Below are 20,235 nucleotides of genomic sequence, written 5' to 3'. Positions count from 1 at the left end.
GGATGTTTTCTTATCCTTGCACCTGGACCCCCTAAAAACACTTTGTCCAATCTAGACTAGGAAGATAAGGGGGAGCTGCTATTCGTAACATCTGCGTGAAGTTGCTGCCATTGAACGTTGACTTGTTTTGCCTACCCATGTCAGGGATGTGATTTAGAAGATCCTTTAGCGAGCTTTTAGTGTCATTGGCCCAGTCCTGTGGAACTCTCTCCTACTAGAGATTCAGTGAGTGCCTTCTGTGCCAACTTTCATATGCCTGCTGAAAGCTTTCCTGTTCCACCAGGCCTATGCAGGCAATTAAGAATACATCATTCCACAGTAGTCAATTTCTGTCTGTTTTTATCTTCTTAACATGATTTTTATTGTACAGGTTTATGTTTTACTGCTTGAAAGCGCTTTGATACGCATTTTTATGGCACAGTGGTATACAACTGTTTTTAATAAATAAATGAATGACATTCCACTTTAACTCTAGCAAGCTTCCCATTCAGTTTGGTGAGAGGTGGTCTTATGTGCAGCTCTTGGGGAGGAGAAAGTGAAGAGGGAGGCACGGGGTGTGTGTGTGGCACTCCTTGAATTACCGGTAAGCACTTTCCTCCGTGATTCTGCAGAGGGCAGCAGCTGTGGTCTTGTCTGTGGAGTAAGCCCAGTTTCCATGGGGATGAGGGATTCTGTTGGCCGCCGTTGCTACGGAAGCTGTCCCGTGACTGTCCCACACCTGCTGCAGGACCAGGTGGGAACAGGTGCACAGAAATAATTTGGGCACTGGTTGGTCCTGGTTCTTGGTCCTGGCTTTTTCTTAGCAACGCCTTCTCTGAAAGACAGAGGCAGTCTTTATAAGGAAAGGAAGTCAGATTCTTAAGGGGTAAGTAAGAATCTGCAAAGGGGACGCGGGTGGCGCTGTGGGTTAAACCACAGAGCCTAGGACTTGCCGATCAGAAGGTCGGCGGTTCGAATCCCTGCAATGGGGTGAGCTCCCGTTGCTCGGTCCCAGCTCCTGCCAACCTGGCAGTTCGAAAGCACGTCCGTGCAAGTATATAAATAGGTACCGCTCTGGCGGGAAGGTAAACAGCGTTTCCATGTGCTGCTCTGGTTCGCCAGAAGCGGCTTAGTCATGCTGGCCACATGACCCGGAAGCTGTCTGCGGACAAACGCCAGCTCCCTTGGCCAATAAAACGAGATGAGCGCCGCAAGCCCAGGGTCGGTTACGACTGGACCTAATGGTCAGGGGTCCCTTTACCTTTACCTTAAGAATCTGCAAATGCTTACCATTCAAAAAGGGCTGATAGGAGTTGCAGCCACAGTCTGTCCGGCCCGTGACGAGTGTCCTCCCTCTTCTCCCCAGCAGTTCTTTTCCAGGAAGGAGAAAGTGCAGAGACGCTCCCTTAAAGACCCAGCAGGATGGCCAAGGCTATACTCAAGGGCCCCCTGGTCCTCTGGCATTGCAGCTTTGCCAGCAGAGAGAAAAACCTGCCTGAGCTGCTCAAGGAGAACAAGTATTTTCCGTTCCAAGTGCAGCAGCCCAAAGGTGAGGAGCGAAGCCTTAGGAAGGCTTCTTGGGTCTTTGTGATTGTGCGGTTGGAGGACTGCCTGAGACGGGCCACCGTTATACTTGAAGTCTGCTCTGGCAACCATTGCACACATCGTAGGGAACCGTCAAACGGTATCTCCCCCCACCCCAGCCTCCCCAGTGCTGGAAACTGCAGTCAAACATAACTGTGCAGGAGGGCTACTTCATGCATGAAGGAGTTAAGGCAACAGAGTCATGTTCCTAGACTCAGCTAGGTCATGCCTCCCCTGTGAGGAAGTGAAAGTGCTTCTCTTCCTTTCTCACACTCTCTTCCAGCCATCAAAACAATTAAAAAATTCCTTCCAGTAGCACCTTAGAGACCAACTAAGTTTGGTATTGGTATGAGCTTTCATGTGCATGCACACTTCTTCAGATTCATGCATGCACACGAAAGCTCATACCAATACCAAACTTGGTCTCTTAAGGTGCTACTGCAAGGAATTTTTTATTTTGTTTCGACTATGGCAGACCAACATGGCTACTACTTCTTCCAGCCATGTGACCAACCAGTATGGACATGTCTGAACTTGCAGCAAGTTCAGATGGCATGTTTGAAACGATATTGTGCATTTTGCACCCAAGAGTAATCTGCCTGTGTTACCCCTTGCTGCTGCATGGATCAGTGCTTGAATCAGACCTTTGGATTTAGTAAGGAAAGCCTTTAAACATACTTAAGACTGTGTGTCATTGCTGCAGGGGTAGAGAGAGGGGACGTGTTTTAAGGCAGACTAAATGGGATATGGAGAAGGGTCTAATAACTCATATTTCACACTATGCTGCTGGTTAACTTAAGAGTGTTTTTAACCCTGCTGGGGGCTGTCTCCCCCTTGAGAGTGTGCAAAGCCCCACATTTTGAATCCAGGCACCCAGCCGATTCTTTTGTTAATTTACCCACACATGGGTCAGATCTATTTTCATACCACAAACCCAGCCCTATTCCTGTCTCTGACACGGGAGAAGACAGGGAGCTATTCTCCGGAGTTACTCTCATGCAAGATGCATGTCTGGGGTTAGGCAGGGAAACTTAGCTGCTTAAACTTCCGTGTTTCAGAATATCTTCATGATAGCAAGGGGGAGTCTGTGTCTTAGCTTACTCACCCAAATAAAAAGGTGTCTAAACAGTTCTCCGCTGTTGCATGTTTTGTATCATTGAAATATGCAACACAATTTCAATTTTATGCGCATCAGGAGCTCTAATTTTGTGTTCTGGGTGCTTCACAGCTCTGGCCATGGGGATGCTGGATTCTGTGGCCTGGGCTGAGGGAGGGAGGGAGGTTGGGGACTTTCAGCCCGGGGTGTGGTGGCCTATAGCTCAGCTCCGCGGGGCTTAGTCCTGAATTTTGCCCTTTCTGCCTCCCCCCCCTACAGTATTTGTGATTGAATATTACAAGGACATGATCTGGAAAGGACTGGTGATTTTCCTGCTTTCTTTGGGGCTCAGCATACTTCACTTCAAAGCGCCACGGGTAGGCACATGATTCTTGCCACTATTGAGAACCAGGTACCAACGAGATGTATTTGTCTTGCCACAATTCCCCCGCTGTGGGAACACAGATTTCCCCTGAAAGTATTGAGCTAGTCACTTGGCCCACACCCCAAAGGGTCTGTGCGACTGCGCTAACTCACATTCCTCCCTCGCTGCTCTCTTGACTTTGCCTTCTTTCTGTTGTCTCTCCTGACACCGCTTTGCAGTTGGGCACCAGCTAATTCCTCCACAAACTACCAGGTACAGTGGTACCTTGGGTTACAGATGCTTCAGGTTACGCATTTTCAGGTTAAGGATGCGCCGAAACCCGGAAGTACCGGAACTTCCAGGTTTCGGTGCTCGCACATGCGCAGAAGAGCTAAATCGTGCTTTGCGCATGCACAGGGTTGCCAATGCTGCAGGTTGTGAACGTGCCTCCCGCATGGATCGTTCACAACCTGAGGTTCCACTGTACATTCATGGAATTGAATAGCAATATAAAAGGGAGTTGTCCTGTAAGGGAGATCATCATTGCTCCCATTTTGCGTCTCGGGAACTGATGCAATCAAGTACACAGCCTCAACTGTGCTTCTTCTGTGAAGTTAAGGGTCTGCACGTGTGTTTGTGCAAATTGGTATTAGGAAGAGCTTGCTGGATGAAGCCAATGGCCCATCTAGTCAGGCATCCTGTTCTCCCTTCAATAAGGCCAAACTTAGATTCACAGGAGACGTCCCTGCTCAGTCCTTCTGAGCTGACTTATCTCAGATCTCCCACATCTGGACAAGGGAATCGGCCAAGCTGGGGAGGAGATTCTCCAGGTTGTTGTTTTTTTGGTGGGGATGAAGAAAACAGATTAGTTGGACCAATATACCCCAAGCTGGTGTCCTCCAGATGTTTCGTACTGCAATCCTCATCAGTCCCATTTGGCTCAGGCCTGACTGGAAAACATCTGGACGCCACCAGGCTGGGGAACACTGGTCCAGGTGAACACCTGGCTCCGAGGAGCAGCTGTGGGCAGAGATTTTGCCTTCGATTCCCCTGTTTTTGAGATTCCTGGAGGCAACGGGTTGACCCTGATGAGGAGCAGGGTTTTCCAGCTGATGGACCTCTTTCTAAGCTTCATTTCCCCCCTGGCACCCCTAACCTTCTCTGCCTGGACCCTTTGCTCTCCTTTCAGGGCACTCAAGACTTCACAGTTTTCTTCGTCTTTGGCATGTTGACCGGACTCTGGCTGTCCATCAGCAACATCCACAAGCGCCGGCTGATCATCAACCACATCAAGGAGGTCTACCAGTTCTACATCAAAGGCATCCTCTGGCAGGAGGGACCTCTGCATCAGATCTACGTGCGGTTGATAGCGCAGCCCGATGGTACCACCAGCATGGCGGGGGGGGGGGGGCATGTAGAAGGCACCCTTGTCGCCTCCTCTGCTAAACTCCTCCTCCTCCTCCTCTCCCATTACGTCCAGGCCTTCCCTCTTGAAATATACTCGGAGTCGAGAGTGGATTTCATGCTCTTTATTCAGCTCATAGTGGTGAGGAGGAATGGAAGTTCCCCCAGAATGTCTGCTTTATATACATTATTTACACAATGGGCCCCACGTGATTGGCTAATTCCGGGATTCACCTGTAGGCCAATCAGGTTGCGGATTCACTTCCACCTGGAGCTGGATTGGGTGGCTCCTGTGGACCAATCAGACTGCTGCGTTCTGAATCCTATTGTTCTAGGACCAATCAGACTGCTGCATTTTGTATCCTATACAACTCAGTACATAACACCTCTCCTCAAATCTCTCCCCCCTGCTAAGCTACTTGCTGAGTCCCACTCAGTCTTATCCTATTTTTGCATTTTAACTAATAACATTTAATAACCATCTGATGGTAATAAAACCTCCAGGGATGCCCAAACTTTTTTCAAAGAGGGCCAGATTTAACGAAGTGAACATGCGTGAGGGCTGACCAAAGCTGGTGAGCTTTTTTTAGGATTGAAGTTGGTGAGCTTTTTTTACAGTTTTACCCCAAAGTTGGTGAGCTTTTTTTTACAGTTTTACCCTGCGAGCAGCCTACACATGATTAAAATTGCACGTTGATGTTATCAGTAAAAGATTGCTAATAACAAATATTTAAAAGCATTCAAAATACAATGAAAATTCAACCATAGGTTAAAAAGACACGATTCAGCTTCTACAAGTCCGGTTAGGCTTGCTTCCAGAAAATCAGGGACCCCAAAGATTACAGCGACGGCACCTAGCTAGTGTCAAGAGGCAGGGAGTTCCCCAAGTGAAGGTGCTGCCACACTAAAAGACTTCTTACAAGTGCGGAATGAGGGCAATGTGGCACTTGAAACAGCGCCAGCTCCACAGACTGAAGCGGGTGACACACAGGTTAACTGGTCCCAATCTGCTATGGGGTTTATATACAGTGGTACCTTGGTTCTCAAACTTTATGCATTCCGGAAATCTGTTCCAAAACCAAAGCGTTCCAAAACCAAGACGCGCTTTCCCATAGAAAGTAATGCAAAATGGATTAATCCGTTCCAGACTTTTATAAACAACCCCTAAAACAGCAATTTAACATGAATTTTACTCTCTAATGAGACCCATAAAATGAAAGCAATAATCAATGTACCGTACTATGAAATAAATAAGGCAGTATTGTAGATGATAAAAGTTAAAATTATTATTTTTTCTTACCTGCACTAATTATAGTCATTGTTTGGATGGGGGGCTTTTATCCATTTCTGCGGTCACACAATCAATCAGTCAGTAGCTGAACTGGGTTCCACACAGTCACAAAAACAAATTAACCGAAAAAGCCTCAAAAACAAAGATGCAAAATCAATAGCAAAAGTGTCAAACTTAATCCATTCCAGAAGTCCGTTTGACTTCCAAAATGTTCAAAAACCAAGGCGCGGCTTGGTGCAGGTGCCCTGGAAACAATAACCGACAGCCGCATTGGATGTTCGGCTTCCGAAAAACGTTAGAAAACCGGAACACTTACTTCCGGGTTTTCAGCGTTTGTGAAATATACTCAGAGTCGCAAAGTGATTTCATGCTCTTTATTCAGCTCATGGTGGTGAGGAGGAATGAATGAAAGTCCTCAAAGTATCTGCTTTATATACATTATTTACACAATGGGCTGCACATGATTGGCTAATTCCGGAATTCTACTGTAAGCCAATCAGGTTGTGGATTCACTTCTATCTGGAGCATGATTGGGTGGTTCCTGCCAACCAATCATACTGCTGCATTGTTCTAGGACCAATCAGACTGCTGCATTCTGAATCCTATTGTTCTAGGACCAATCAGACTGCTGCAGTTTGGATCCTATTCAACTCAGTACATAACACCCCTCCCCTCTAAGTTCCAGTCCTGCCCGGGAGGTCGCATTCATAGTCCTCGAGGTACGCCGGCGGCCGACGTGTGCGTTGCGGCCTGGGGTGTTCCCTGGTCCGGGGTTCAGGTTCTGGCTCGTGTTCCAAGGATGCTGGCTGTGATAGGGCTGTTTGGTCTGGCGCAACCGGCTCGCTCAGTCGTGGTTCTGGTTCCGGTGTCCTTTCGGCCTCACGGGTCCCCTCTGTATTTACTGATTCTGCCTCTCCTGCTTGCTCCTGCTGCTCTATGGGCCTCCCTGCCCCACTGTTCCCTGACCTGTCCTCCTCCTCCTGGTTTTCTCCCGGGAATCGTCGCCGTATCTGGTCGCAGTGGCGGCGCCAGCATTGCCCCCCATCTGTTAGCACCTCGTACGACACGGGGCCAGTGACCCTGGTGACTGTGGCGGGTACCCATGCAGGGCCCGCCCCAAAATTCTTTGTGTACACTGGGTCCTGGGCCTCGAAGGTCCGGGGGTTCCTGCCTTCCCCCACCACTACCTCATCCTGAGCTCTATCGGGGTGAAGGCGGTCCAATCTGATTGCAAGGCGCCGACCCATTAGTAGTTCAGCGGGGCTCCGGCCAGTCGTTGAGCTGGGGGTGCTGTGCTGTGCTAGAAGGAATGTGGCAAGGCGGTACTCCCAATCCCCTTGCGTCATGCGGCGAAGGGTGTCCTTGGTGGTCCGCACCATGCGTTCTGCTTGGCCATTGGTGGCAGGGTGGAATGGCGCCGAACGGATGTGGCGGATGGCGTTCTGCGCTGTGAAGGTTTGGAATTCTCCTGACGTAAATGCAGTCCCGTTGTCTGAGACGAGAGTGTCAGGGAGCCCGTGGGTTGCAAACAGCCTGCGTAGTACTCGGATGGCTGCGGACGTAGAAGTGGACGGTACCAGTGCGACTTCCAGCCATTTGGTGTAGGAGTCCACCACGATGAAGAATGTTTTCCCCTGAAAGGGGCCAGCGAAGTCCACATGCAGGCGTGACCATGGTGCTCGGGCGGACTCCCAGGACTGGACTGGGGCCCTTGGGGGATCTGGGCGGGATTCTTGGCAGGCCTGGCAGTGTTTGACCCAGGCCTCTATCTCTCCGTCGATCCCCGGCCACCACACATAACTCCTGGCAAGGGCCTTCATTCTTACTACCCCTGGATGTGTCTCGTGTAGGGCTGTGAGGACCCTTTTGCGGAGGGGCTGGGGAACAACGACCCTGCTTCCCCATAACAGGCACCCCTTGTGGGCCGACAGTTCATGTTTGCGGGTTGTGTAGCTGGCGAATTCTGGCCCAGGGCTGCTGCTGGGCCATCCCCTCCACACCCAGTCCAGGACCCGGGAGATGACCCTATCTTTCTTGGAATGGTGTGCAACTTCTTGTGCCTGAATGGGGCGGTCAGGAAGCAGCTCCAGGCTCATAACTTCTTGTGCAGGTGCTGGGTCAGGGCCTGTTTCCGGTAGTGGTAGCCTGCTGAGGGCGTCCGCATGGCCCATCGCCTTCCCAGGGCGGTGAATCAGTGCATACTGGTAGCTGGCAAGGAAAATTGACCACCTGAGGACGCGAGGAGACAGCACTTGGGGGGTCTGCTTTTCGGGGGCAAACAAGCCAAGCAACGGCTTGTGGTCAGTCACCACGGTGAAGGGCCGCCCGTACAAGAAATCATGGAATTTTTTTACTCCCTTCACGATTGCCAGACCCTCCTTGTCGATTTGCGAGTAGTTCCGCTCGGTTGCGTTGAGTGTCTGGGAAAAGTATGCCACCGGTACCTCTCTTCCATCCGGGAGTTGGTGTCCCAGGACAGCGCCAATGCCATAGGGCGAGGCGTCGCATGCTAGCACCACTGGCAGCCTCTCGTCGAAGTGTGCCAAGACCGAGTTTGAGACCAGCAAGTCCTTGACTGCCTGGAATGCGGCCTCCTGGCGCTGGCCCCACACCCAAGGGGCCCGCTTGTCCAGGAGTCTGTGTAGGGGCTCCGCTACCGCCGCCTTGTGGGGAAGGAAGGAATGGTAAAAGTTCAATAGTCCCAAGAAGGCCTGAAGTTCAGTCTTGTTCTTGGGCGCTGGGGCATCACAAATGGCCCGTACCTTGTCCCCAGTTGGGTGGACCCCTTCTGCGTCCACCATAAATCCCAGAAAGTCCACCTGAGGCACTCCTAGTAGACATTTTTCCCGCTTCACCTTGAGGCCCGCCGTCTGGAAACGGTGCAGAACGGTGCGGAGGCGGTCCTCAAACTCCTCTGGTGTGGGCCCGGCAATCAACACATCATCGAAGAAGGGGGTGACACCAGGAATCCCTTTAAGGAGAGAGTCCATTAGATTCTGGAATATGCCTGGTGCCACGCTGACACCAAATTGCAGCCGCTTTACCCTGAACGCTCCTCTGTGCGTCACAATCGTCTGTGCCTCTGCTGTGGCCTCATCTACTGGCAGCTGTTGATATGCTTGGGCCAAGTCCAGCTTGCCAAAAATTTTCGACCCAGCCAGGGTAGCAAGGACATGGCTGACCACTGGCACTGGGTATGCATGGGCCGTGAGGGCCTTGTTTATGGTACATTTGTAGTCTGCGCAGATGCGGACCGAACCATTAGGCTTGACGGGTGTGACGATTGGGGTTTCCCAGGGGGCATTAGGCACCGGCTCCAGCACTCCTTGCTCCACGAGTCGGTCCAATTCCTCGTCTATACGGGGTTTCAGAGCGAACGGGACCCGGCGGGCCTTGAGCCTGACTGGTCGTACTGCGGGGTCAAGCTGTAGAGCAATGGGGGGGCCCGTATACTGTCCCAATTTCCCATCGAAAACCCCCGGAAATTCCTTGCATATGGCGTCCACGTCCACTTGTAAGCTTGTGTGGTTCACCCCGGTGACGGCTAGCCCCAGTGGTCCAAACCATGCCAATCCCAGTAAGCTAATGTAGGGGCCCTTGACCACAAGCAAGTCCAGTTGCCGCGTCCGCCCTCGGTATTGCACCCTGAAGGTCCCCACCCCCATTGTGGGGACCTTACGTTTCTGGAAGTCCCGGAGGGTGAATGGGGCCGGCCTGAGTTTGGGACCCCCAGTAGGACACAGTTTCCTTAAGGTCCTTGCCGAGATTATGGATAGAGTTGAACCCGTGTCAAGCTCCATGCGGCATGGGGCCCCCTCTATCTGTACCTCTACATAAATTTTCTCTACGTTGGGGTGGGGCAACTGGTATACCTGGAAGTCCGTGAGCTCCGTCGAGTTGCCTTGGTGCGTTGGGCCCCGGGACCTGGGGCTCTTGGATAGGTCATCTGATGCCTGGCGTCGGGCGGGCCGAGCTCGACACACCCGGGCGATGTGTCCCAATTTTCTGCACTGCCTGCACTCTGCGTTGCGGAAACGGCAGGTCCTCCTCTCGTGACTTTCCCCGCAGCTTGCGCAGTTCCCTCCTTCTCGTCGAGGCAGCTGTGGTATGTGGGCTGCTTGAGTGCGCTGCTGTACTCGGTGCACCTCCTCCTTGTCAGATCCTGAGTCGTCGGTGAGGTCTTCATGGTGGACCCTCTGTTGGGACGGCTGGCTCGGCCGTGCCTCTTGCGTCGACCTCTCGGCAGCTTCCGTTGCCAGGGCCTCCTCCAGAGCGACCTGGAACGTTAGGTCCTTCTTAGCGTAGAGGCGTCGTTGCAGCTTCTCATCCTTCAGGCCACCGACGAGGCGGTCACGAAGCATGTTCTCCAGCTCTGAGAAGTTGCAGAACCGGGCAGCTTGGCGGAGAGAGGTCACAAACCCAGTTATGGTTTCCCCAGGGGCTTGCCGCTTTGCGTAGAAGGCATTTCGACGAGCCACCACTGAGGGCTGTGGCGAAAAGTGCCCCTTCAGCTGTCCCATTATTGTTTTGTATGGAACAGTAGCAACGTCTTCAGGCGCAAGGAGAGCCCGGGCGATTTCAAACGTCTCCTCTCCGCAGACGCTGAAGAATATTGCCCTCTTCTTGGCGTCTTCTTCCTCGGTGACCCCTTTGGCTTCTAGGAGGAAGGTGAAACGGGAGGCGTACGCTTCCCAGTCTCCAGATGCTGGGTTGAACGGCGAGAAGCTGCTGTCGGTTGCCATTCTGAGTTCCTTGTGTCCCGGAGCTGAAGCCTGGATACACGGTGCGAGGCAGCGGTGTGGCAGGTGGCGGTGCTGCGGTGCTGTGTGTGGCAGTCAGCTCAGCGGGATCCCACCTTCGTCGCCAGTGAAATATACTCAGAGTCGCAAAGTGATTTCATGCTCTTTATTCAGCTCATGGTGGTGAGGAGGAATGAATGAAAGTCCTCAAAGTATCTGCTTTATATACATTATTTACACAATGGGCTGCACATGATTGGCTAATTCCGGAATTCTACTGTAAGCCAATCAGGTTGTGGATTCACTTCTATCTGGAGCATGATTGGGTGGTTCCTGCCAACCAATCATACTGCTGCATTGTTCTAGGACCAATCAGACTGCTGCATTCTGAATCCTATTGTTCTAGGACCAATCAGACTGCTGCAGTTTGGATCCTATTCAACTCAGTACATAACAGTTTGAGAACCAAGGCGTTTGAGAACCAAGGTACCACTGTATTAGGAAGACCTAGGACTTGAGCTGGTAGCAAACTGGCCGCAGAATGCGGGACTAGATGGGCCATGGGCCTGATCCAGCTGGATATTTCTATGCTCTTATGAAAGCTTCACTTAAGCCTTTGCACTGCTGTTTTTGACTGTAACCCCCATCAGCCCCTGAAGGAGGAGGCATGCGCTCTGGGCTGCTCCTGGACCCAGGCTCATTGCTCCATGGCTAGACAACGTGCCTTTTACCAGCTGCACCTGGTATGACAGCTACGGCCGCTCCTGTGTGCAGCCAAAGATAACTAGCATGCTTAGGACTAGTTAATGCATGAAGGGGTTAAGACCACAGAGTGCTCTTCCTAGACTTCACCTCACGTGGAGGAGGAAGTGAAGTTCTCATTCCACCATGTGAAATTGACCAGGCAACATGTCTGGGCTTGACTTTTTCAAGCCCTGACCACGTGCTCAGAAATAATTTCCTGTATTTTGTAAGCCCAAGGCTTATCACAGAATTATAGAATTGGAAGGGGTCCTGAGGGTCATCCAGTCCAACCCGCTCCAATGCAGGGATCTCAGCTAAAGCATCCCGGACAGATGGCCATTCAGCCCCTGCTTTAAAACCTTCAAGGTAGGAGAATTCACAACCTGTCAAACAACTCTTACTGCCAGAAAGTTCTTCCTGATGTTTGAAGAAGAGCCTCTGTTCTTCTTGCTGCTGCATGGGATAACACATGAACCTGACCTTTAGAGTTTGTAAGTAAAGCATTTAAATCAGGGGTCAGCAAACTTTTTCAGCAGGGGGCTGGTCCACTGTCCCTCAGACCTTGTGGGAGACTGGACTATATTTTGAAGAAGAAGAAGAAAATTAACAAATTCCTGTGCCCCACAAATAACCCAGAGATGCATTTTAAATAAAAGGACACATTCTACTCATGTAAAAACACGCTGATTCCCGGACTGTCCATGGGCTGGATTGAGAAGGTGATTGGGCCGCATCCGGTCCTTGGGCCTTAGTTTGCCTACCCATAATTTAAACCTACTAACGGTGTGGTCTGTTTATTGAGAGAGGGGTAGAGAGGGGTAGTCCTGTAAACAGGATATTTAAAATGTCAAACAGCCTCTATTCCTCGTGCTTCACTGCGCTGCATGATTTTAATACTCTGCTGTGATCTCTTTCTAAAGTGTGTATAGCCCCATACTTTGGATCTAGGGATCTAGTCAATTCTTTTATTAATTACCCCACACAGGTGATCTACATCTATCTATTTTGCACTCCATATACTGGACCAGGAGAGCTCGGACTCTGCAATGGCAGCCTCCATAGTAACACTCTGTTTCCTCCTTGTTCCAGCCTACGGAAAACGCTACTACAGCCTCATTATCAATGGATACCGCCTGGAGGTGCTCACTCTGGCTGCACTGACGGACCAGTTTGAGGTATGGGGTGGACCCTTACTGGGCCAGTTATAGGGCTTTGTGTCTTGACCAGATGCATGGCAGATGGAGGACCAAAGGTCCAGCCTCACACAGGATATCTGATGCATTTATTGGCTTGATATACATGTAGATACTCCACTTCCGCGCCTAATGGTTGGAGCACCTTCCAAAACAATCCGAATGGTAACTGCAGTAAAGACGTTGGCCCTGCAGATTCCTAAACCTTAATGGTTCTCCATTTCTTGGTCTCTGCGTCTAGGAAAGTGTAAAATATAACTAGCTAAACCCACACTCACACAGCAACAATAGTTCAAAACACAGCGAGTCCTTTCACTGGGCAAACGCCCCAGGCGAAGTACCAGGGCAAGAGCGTTTGACATACCAAGATTTCCCAACTACAGCAGCAAACCCTCAAGACACTCCGAGTCGCTTACCCACGATCCCAGGGATGGATCCAGCCTCTCCCATGTTCTGATCCCCCTGCAATGGGAGAAAAATCTCTACACTGGGGGAAATCCCTACACTGGGAGAAAAATCCAACGCTTTCTCACAAAGCTATGGGGCCACAAAGTTTCTCTAGGTTGTCGTCAACACACCACTAGTACCCGTTGCTTGACTTCCTTTCCAGTATGATCTAAACCATCACGGGTGCTTCCATTGTGATTCCTGCATTGCAGCGGGTTGGACTAGATGACCCTCGGGGTCTCTTCCAACTCTACCATTCTGTGATCATAGGGAGAGACATTGCACATGTGCCACCTGGTGGTTGGTTCTCGTGTGCATGTGTGCTTCGGTGTGTGCATGTTGATTTTTCTTTCCTTGTTCTTAAAGGGGGCGCTGCTCCTGTCGGTCTCCTGGGTAGCTCTTTAGGTAGTTGAAGTGTAGGTGGGTTCCCACAAGGCAAAGCACAGCGATAACAGCAAGAAACTTTTTTGAACTACATAACTGGGAAACAGGGGCAAAGCAACAGCTTATATACATTTCTGAAAGCCTGGGCCACTCCCTCTCCCAACATGATTGGCTGTCTAAACGTCCAAGCTGCAAATCACAACTCAGAGTTCAAGGGCCAATGGCAGAGGCCCAAATCCTGAAATGCTCTGTGATTGGATACCATGTATCGATTCAGAACACAGGAGGACCCTTAGTCTAGACTCAAGCTCAGGCAAACACAGACCACTGACTACATAACAGTCCAGTGGCACCTCCGGTTGCAGACAGGATCCGTTCTGGAGGTCTGGCCGGATCCCAAGGTTTTTGCAACTGGAGAGACCGCTTCTGCGCACGTAAGCGCAGTGTTAGAGTGCTTCTCTGCATGCACAAAAGCGGTCTATTGCTTCTGCGCATGCGTGTGCGGCAAAAACCTGGAAATATACTTCCAGGTTTGCCGCTTATGTGTCCCAAAGTTTATGTAACCGGAGGTACAAGTGTATTTATGATTGCATTCCAAATATAATTAACCCTCTCAGATAAGACCTACTATTTTACTGACCCCACCCCAATCCTGGGATCTAGCCGTGGAATTCTAAGCACTAATGCCCACCTGCAGCTTCTGGTCACACATCATAAGCATCTCTCTCAGTGTGTGTGTGTATAGAAGGGGCAAGCCACATTTCTGAAGGGCTTTGGGCTTTGTCCCATATGTTAGATTTCTGAATGAGAAAGGGAGACGTGTTTCACATTACCCTTCCCACTGAATGACGGAATCGTAGAATCGTAGAGTCATCTACTCCAACCCCCTGCAATGGTAATATTTTAGTTTTCTGTTACGTTGCTTTGACTGTATGCTCTATATTGGACTTTCTCCAGGTTGTTTTATTTATGTTTTATTGACTTAATATGCTTCAAACCGCTTTGAGATTTTTCTTAAAAGTATAAAGCGGTACAGTGGTACCTCGCAAGACGAATGCCTCGTAAGACGAAAAACTCGCAAGACGAAAGAGTTTTTCGTTTTTTGAGTTGCTTCGCAAGACGAATTTCCCTATGGGCTTGCTTCGCAAGACGAAAACGTCTTGCGAGTTTGTTTCCTTTTTCTTAAAACCGTTAATACCCAGGGAATCCGTGCTTCGCAAGACGAAAAATTCGCAAGACGAAAAAACTCGCAGAACGAATTAATTTCGTCTTGCGAGGTACCACTGTATAGAAATTCAAAAAATAAAATCAAATAAATAAATGGACTGCTATTGGACCGCTATCTTATCTGAAGTCTACTCCTACTGCTCTTGACGGAGTTCACTTCCTAGCACCCACCTTGTCTTCATTTCCACTTTTGGATTTGACTCCCATCTGTATGTAAAAAGGGCCTTTCTGTCAAGTAACCGCAGAGGTCCAGCAAAAGGGGTGGTGAGGGTTAGGGGGCTCCCTCTGCTTCCCCCGCAGGCCTCAGGTGCCCCTGGGGCTCACTGCCCAGCTCTCCCCACGTTTGAGAGTTGGAGGGGTGAAAACACGCTCCATCCTTCCAGGCCTGCTCAACCTGCCCCACCTTGCCTGTGTCTCCCCCCAGCTTCTCGATTCCGTGGGGCGCCGCATCGCCCGCAACCTCAACCTCAACTTCTTTGACTATGAGGATGTCTCCACGCGTCACGTCATCAGACACCTTCCGCCGGAGAGGTACGACGACGACGACGACGACATGGACTACGGGGAGAACACGAGTGTGTGAGGGGAGCGGGCAGGGGTGGGTGTGTGCTTGGCTATTAAAGGTGGGCACTCTGTTCTGGGTGATGATTGTGTCCAAAGTGTGTCCTTTGCCAGGGTCTGCCTGGTTCCTTTCTTCTCTGTCCTTCAGCAGATGTCTTCTGAGCTGCTTTGTGTCTACAAAGGTTCAATCCTGGGGAGATCTCCATGGAATGGGAGAAGGAGGGTGGGTGGCCCAAAGGAACTGGGAGGAATGGTTCCAGCATGACCAGACCCAAAAACCTCTTGGCGCTGGAGTGGTCCAAGAGGAACTCCACCCAAATTCATCCTGAAAGCCTATCTGTTGCCCAGCTCCTAGTGGGTAAGAGTGGCGGACTCGTAATCTGGGGAACTGGGTTCGTGTCTCCGCTCCTCCACCTGCAGCTGCTGGGTGACCTTGGGCCAGTCACACTTCTTTGAAGTCTCTCAGCCCCACTCACCTCACAGAGGGTTTGTTGTGGGGCAGGAAGGAGAATGTGAGCCGCTTTGAGACTCCTTCAGGTAGTGATAAAGCGGGATATCAAATCCAAACTCTTCTTCTTTAAGAGGAGCTTAACCCTGCCCTGTGGAGCAGCCAGTCAAGTCTGACTCTCTGGTAGTTGCTGCTATCCCCGACTTTTGAAACTGAAATAGAAGAGTTTGGATTTGATACCCCGCTTTATCACTACACCAGATTACAAGTCCGCCGCTCTTAACCACTACATCACACTGGCTCTTTATTGTCACTTGTACAACTTGTATACAGTGAGGTTACACAAGCACCCCCACTCAGCTCTCTTAGTCTTAATTCCCCTCGTTTACGGACGCACACCCACCAAACCCGAAAGTCAGTTGCCCTGTGGTTATCTTTTCATTCAGCAGCCTAACAGCCCAGGATAGAAGCTGTTCTTTACCCTGTTGGTGCCACTAATCCTGCTTCTATATCTTCTGACCGAGGGCAGGAGATCAAGAAAGTGCCGGCCAGGGTGTGTATCATCCCTGAGAATTTTCCTCACTCTCCTGAGGCAACGTTCTTCCGCTATTTCATCCAGCAGATTCACGGGACAGCCCATAATATCTTGTGCTGTATTCACCACCCTCTGTAGGCACTTCCTATCAGATGATGTCAAACCAGCATCCCACACCGTGATGCAGTAGGAAAGGACACTTTCTATTGTGGACCGGTAGAAGGAGATCATCAAATGTTGATTGACATCGTTCTTCCACAATATTCTGAGGAGATGGAGTCTCTGTTGGGCTTTCTTAACCACCTGGGTTGTATTGATTTTCCAAGTAAGGTCTTCACTGAGATAAACTCCTAGGAATTTAAAGGAAGAGACTCTCTCCACACAGCCCTCCCCGATGTACAGTGGGGCTAGTTCTCTCTTCCTCCGAAAGTCCAACACCATCTCCTTTGTCCTTTTTGGTCACCTAAAAAGGTAAAGGGACCCCTGACCATTAGGTCCAGTCGTGACCGACTCTGGGGTTGTGGCGCTTATCTCGCTTTATTGGCCAAGGGAGCTGCCATACAGCTTCCGGGTCATGTGGCCAGCATGACTAAGCCGCTTCTGGCGAACCAGAGCAGCACACGGAAACGCCATTTACCTTCCCGCTGGAGCGGTACCTATTTATCTACTTGCACTGGCGTGCTTTTGAACTGCTAGGTTGGCAGGAGCAGGGACCGAGCAACGGGAGCTCACCCCGTTGCGGGGATTCGAACCCCCGACCTTCTGATCGGCAAGTTCTAGGCTCTGTGGTTTAACCCACAGCGCCACCCATGTCCCTTTTTGGTCACCTACAGCCCCCCAAACAAGGAGAGAAGCTGGGGGTGCAGCAAATGAATTGATTTTTAAACCAGGCTCTGAGCCAGAGCACTCTGCAATGCTCAGTTCAGCCTTTCCACAGCTCTCTGGGGGAAAGCAAGGCTTGATTCCCGCCGCCTTTTCCTACTCCGAAGCATCCTGCTCATTTCGCTAAAGTGAATGCCAAACTTTCAGTAGCTTGAATTCCTTTAAAAAAAAAAATTTATTCAATTTTTCCAATTTTATACAAAGACAAAAAGAAAAAGAAAAATATTAAAAACAAATCAATTTCAATATCAATTTTTCAATAACATATTTCTTTGACTTCCTCATACCTCCCCTTCTTGTTTTCTAGTTCAAATTGTTAATCCAGCAAATCCTAATCTCTTAACATTCCTTTTAACTAACACCTTTTTTTTCCCAATCAACTTTTTAAATTTTATAACTTAAACAATATTAATCCCAGTTCTTTTTATCATAACAGCTAGAGACCACATAAGTTCAATCCAGCATCTTTCAAAGTTCATTAATTTTACAATATTTCTGTAAATAGTCCTTAAATTTCTTCCAGTCTTCTTCTGATTGGAAGAAATTTAAGGACTATTTACAGAAATATTCCAAGCATCAGTCTGAACCCAGGTGTGCTTGCTTGTGTGCGGATTTCAGAACCCAGTTGCACCCATTTCAGCGGTCCAGATGGTGGGACTTTTCTTGGGCTCCAACTCCCATCTCCTCCCTGAGCGCTGGCCAAGCTGCCATGGGCTGATGGGAATCCTGCACCAACCGGGGTCCCACAGCTGGACCCCCACCCTGCAGCCTCGGGGCGGGGGGGGGGGAGTGTTCTCTCTCCTTGCTCTCCTGTCGCCCCCCTTCACCCACTAGATGGCGCTCCTTGACTTTGACTCGGGGCCTCTGCTGAGCCGCTGGCTGCTGCGCTGAGAATTTGGGAAAGTTCTTTGCTGGCTCCCCAGCCCATCTCCTTCCTCCCTTCCAGCAGAAGGCAGGGACCAGCCAAGGGCGGGCGGACAGGGACAAGGGCTGTGCAGAGGCTCCGGGCATAGGAGACTTGCCGTTGGCTTTGGGCGAGGGTGGTGGGGAAGTGGGCTTTCGGAGAGAGGGGCAACTTTCTCTTTCCCTGTGGCCGCCTGCGCACCTTCCAGAGGCGCCTGCTCAGCTCTCCCACTGCGGCCCATTGCAGCAGCACGGAATCGCATCTCCACCCCGCGCGCGCTGCTGCAGCGCGTCCTCCAAGCGACTCTGCCTTGCCAGCTGCAGTCCCGGCGCCGCCACTTGGCTCCCAAGACTGCCCCGCTTTGCACAGAGAACTGTAGAGTCGAGAGGAGGAGGAGGGACCGAAAGGGCCGCCTAGCCCAGCCCCCGACACATGTGCGCCATGCTTAAAAATTGTGGGAAACGAGAGCGGGTGGGAGGCAGGATTAAACGAGTTACTGAAGGTTAGGACCCGGAGAGGGGCACGGGAGGGTTTGTTGAAAATGCTAAAATACAGCTTGGGGAGGCTCTGAATGTGCTCAGAGCAGTGAACTTTTCCTCTGCAGCTGAGATACCCCCAACAACACCCCCGCCCCGTTAATTTTCTCCTTGCACCGGAGCAGGGCATGAGCCCACCCCCGTGCCATTTCTCCGGCTGGTGGTTTGCGGGAAACAGGTTTGGGAGCAGCTGCCCAAGGTGGACCCCACTGGAAAGGGTATTCCGTTAGTAGAGACCCCCCCCAACTCCCCTCAGAGGAGGCACCCAGAGAAAGGTCTCAGATGAAGATAGGAAAGTCGGTTCCTACTGGGAGAGGCGCCCTGAAAGATACTGGGGTCCTGATCCGTACTGGGCTTCTTAGGTCAAAACCAGCACTTGAATCGGGTTTGGCAACCTCCAGACAGCCAGCTCCGCTGTGCCAGGATTGGTGAAATAGGAGCTGCTTGCCTTGAGCCTGCCTGTGATTGGGCGGCCACATTGCACACCACTTGCAGTTTCTGAACCAACTTCCAAGGCAGCCCCACAGAAAGCGCATTGCAGGAATCCGACCTCAAGGTTACCAAAGCAAAGGTGGCGGCTGCAGGCAGGTTGTCCCAGTCTAGGCAGCTTAAGCTCCTGGGAGGCTCAAGCAAAAATGAAAACAAAGTCTGCTCTGGAAGTTTGCTATCCTCCTTTGACACATGGACACCATGTGGCCTTTGAATCTGGAAACGTTCGATTTACTTCCAGCACAGAATGGCTCAGCCAGGGCCTGCGCCTGCCCTCAGAGGGACCCGGCCTGGCAGAGCCCTGGCAACCTCTGGGGGAGGCTAGGGGCAGGAGAACAGGCCAGTGGGAACAGGGGGTCGGTGTCCCTGGGCACACCTGGCTACAGGACCCTCTCCATCCTGTGGGATGTGAAACACAAGAGCAGTCAAGTACAACATTCCTAGAGTGAACATGTTTACACATGGGGAGGAATGTTTGTCCAGCCAGCAGGTAAGCTTCCTGTTTCCTTCTGGGCTGGGACAGACTTCCTCTGCATGTGACTAGAGGTGGGCAGGGCCTCACCTGTGCAGGTAACGACAAAAGCACAGGGTAGGACAGCTCTCTCTCTTTTTTTGACTACATGCATCGAAGAAGCAACATCTGCTTAGCCAAAGATGCTCCCACAGACACCTGTGTCCCCAAACGACAGACAGGCTCATTCAGAGGATGAGCCTTCAGACTCTGAGAGTTTGTGTGTACATGGAGCACAGGGGTTGCAGTTAGAAGACTGTTTGTGAACCTCCAAAACAAAGGTGGTGTCAAAGTTAACTCATTGAAAGACCCAGGAGCCCCACCTCCACTCCCTTCCTGGGAATCATTCCATGCGCATAAGAACATAAGGAGAGCCTGCAGGATCAGGCCAATGGCCCACCTAGTCCAGCATCCTGTGCTCACAGTGGCCAACCAGATGCCTCAGTGGGAAACCAGTGTGGGAATGTTCAGGGATGCAGGAGAGGATATATTGTTTGATTATAGCCTTTCCAACTTGTGTTAACAAGTTCACAATTTAGCAGAGTAACATTCCCCTTTTTAAACTCACAGAGGATGCGTTTGCTCAGGCTCGCTAAAGCCTCTATTATAACTGTTCTGGTATTTTCCCCTTATTCCCTCATAAAAGATAAGACACGACACAGTCTTCTATAAAAGTATAAAAAGGTTTACTCACACATAATTCTGTTCACAATAGGATCCTAGAAGGCAGACTTAGCTTAGAAAAGTAACATATACCTGGAAACTATCCCATAAGGAGACAGCCCCTTTCTCCTCTCTTGGCTGGAAGCATCTTTGGCTAAGCAGATGTTGCTTATTTAATGCATGTAGTCACAGAGAGAGAGATGGCTGCCCTGCCCTGTGCTTTTGTCGTTACCTGCACAGGTGAGACCACGCCC

At 50.7% G+C, this 20,235-nt stretch overlaps 1 protein-coding gene across 6 annotated transcripts; it reads left to right on the top strand.

Moving 5' to 3' along the window:
- The first annotated feature begins 646 nt into the window (after nt 1-646).
- Nucleotides 647-15,097, top strand: TMEM249 (transmembrane protein 249). 6 transcript variants are annotated; one of them, XM_083622334.1, is made up of 6 exons: nt 680-865; nt 1,349-1,528; nt 2,939-3,036; nt 4,213-4,405; nt 12,291-12,376; nt 14,877-15,097. In XM_083622334.1, the coding sequence occupies exons 2-6, from the start codon at nt 1,402-1,404 to the stop codon at nt 15,033-15,035; spliced, it is 663 nt and encodes a 220-aa protein (XP_083478460.1). In that variant the 5' UTR covers nt 680-865; nt 1,349-1,401; the 3' UTR covers nt 15,036-15,097. The 6 variants fall into 6 exon arrangements, with proteins under 6 accessions (XP_083478458.1, XP_083478457.1, XP_083478460.1 ...); XM_083622333.1 differs by having other exon boundaries at nt 1,346-1,528; XM_083622335.1 differs by having other exon boundaries at nt 682-733; nt 1,346-1,528.
- The last annotated feature ends 5,138 nt before the right edge of the window (nt 15,098-20,235 follow it).

The sequence above is a fragment of the Podarcis filfolensis genome (genome assembly GCF_964270895.1).
Source record: "Podarcis filfolensis genome assembly, chromosome: 7".
Taxonomy (NCBI): domain Eukaryota; kingdom Metazoa; phylum Chordata; class Lepidosauria; order Squamata; family Lacertidae; genus Podarcis; species Podarcis filfolensis.
This window is presented reverse-complemented; position numbering and strand designations above follow the sequence as displayed.

What these genes read in the sequence shown, in the direction of transcription:
- TMEM249 (XM_083622331.1), top strand. Translation starts at nt 656, where the DNA reads ATGGGGATGAGGGATTCTGTTGGCCGCCGTTGCTACGGAAGCTGTCCC. An exon ending in GTTGATAGCGCAGCCCGATG is followed by an intron (nt 4,406 to 12,290) that starts GTACCACCAGCA and finishes TCCTTGTTCCAG; the next exon opens with CCTACGGAAAACGCTACTAC. An exon ending in CACTGACGGACCAGTTTGAG is followed by an intron (nt 12,377 to 14,876) that starts GTATGGGGTGGA and finishes GTCTCCCCCCAG; the next exon opens with CTTCTCGATTCCGTGGGGCG.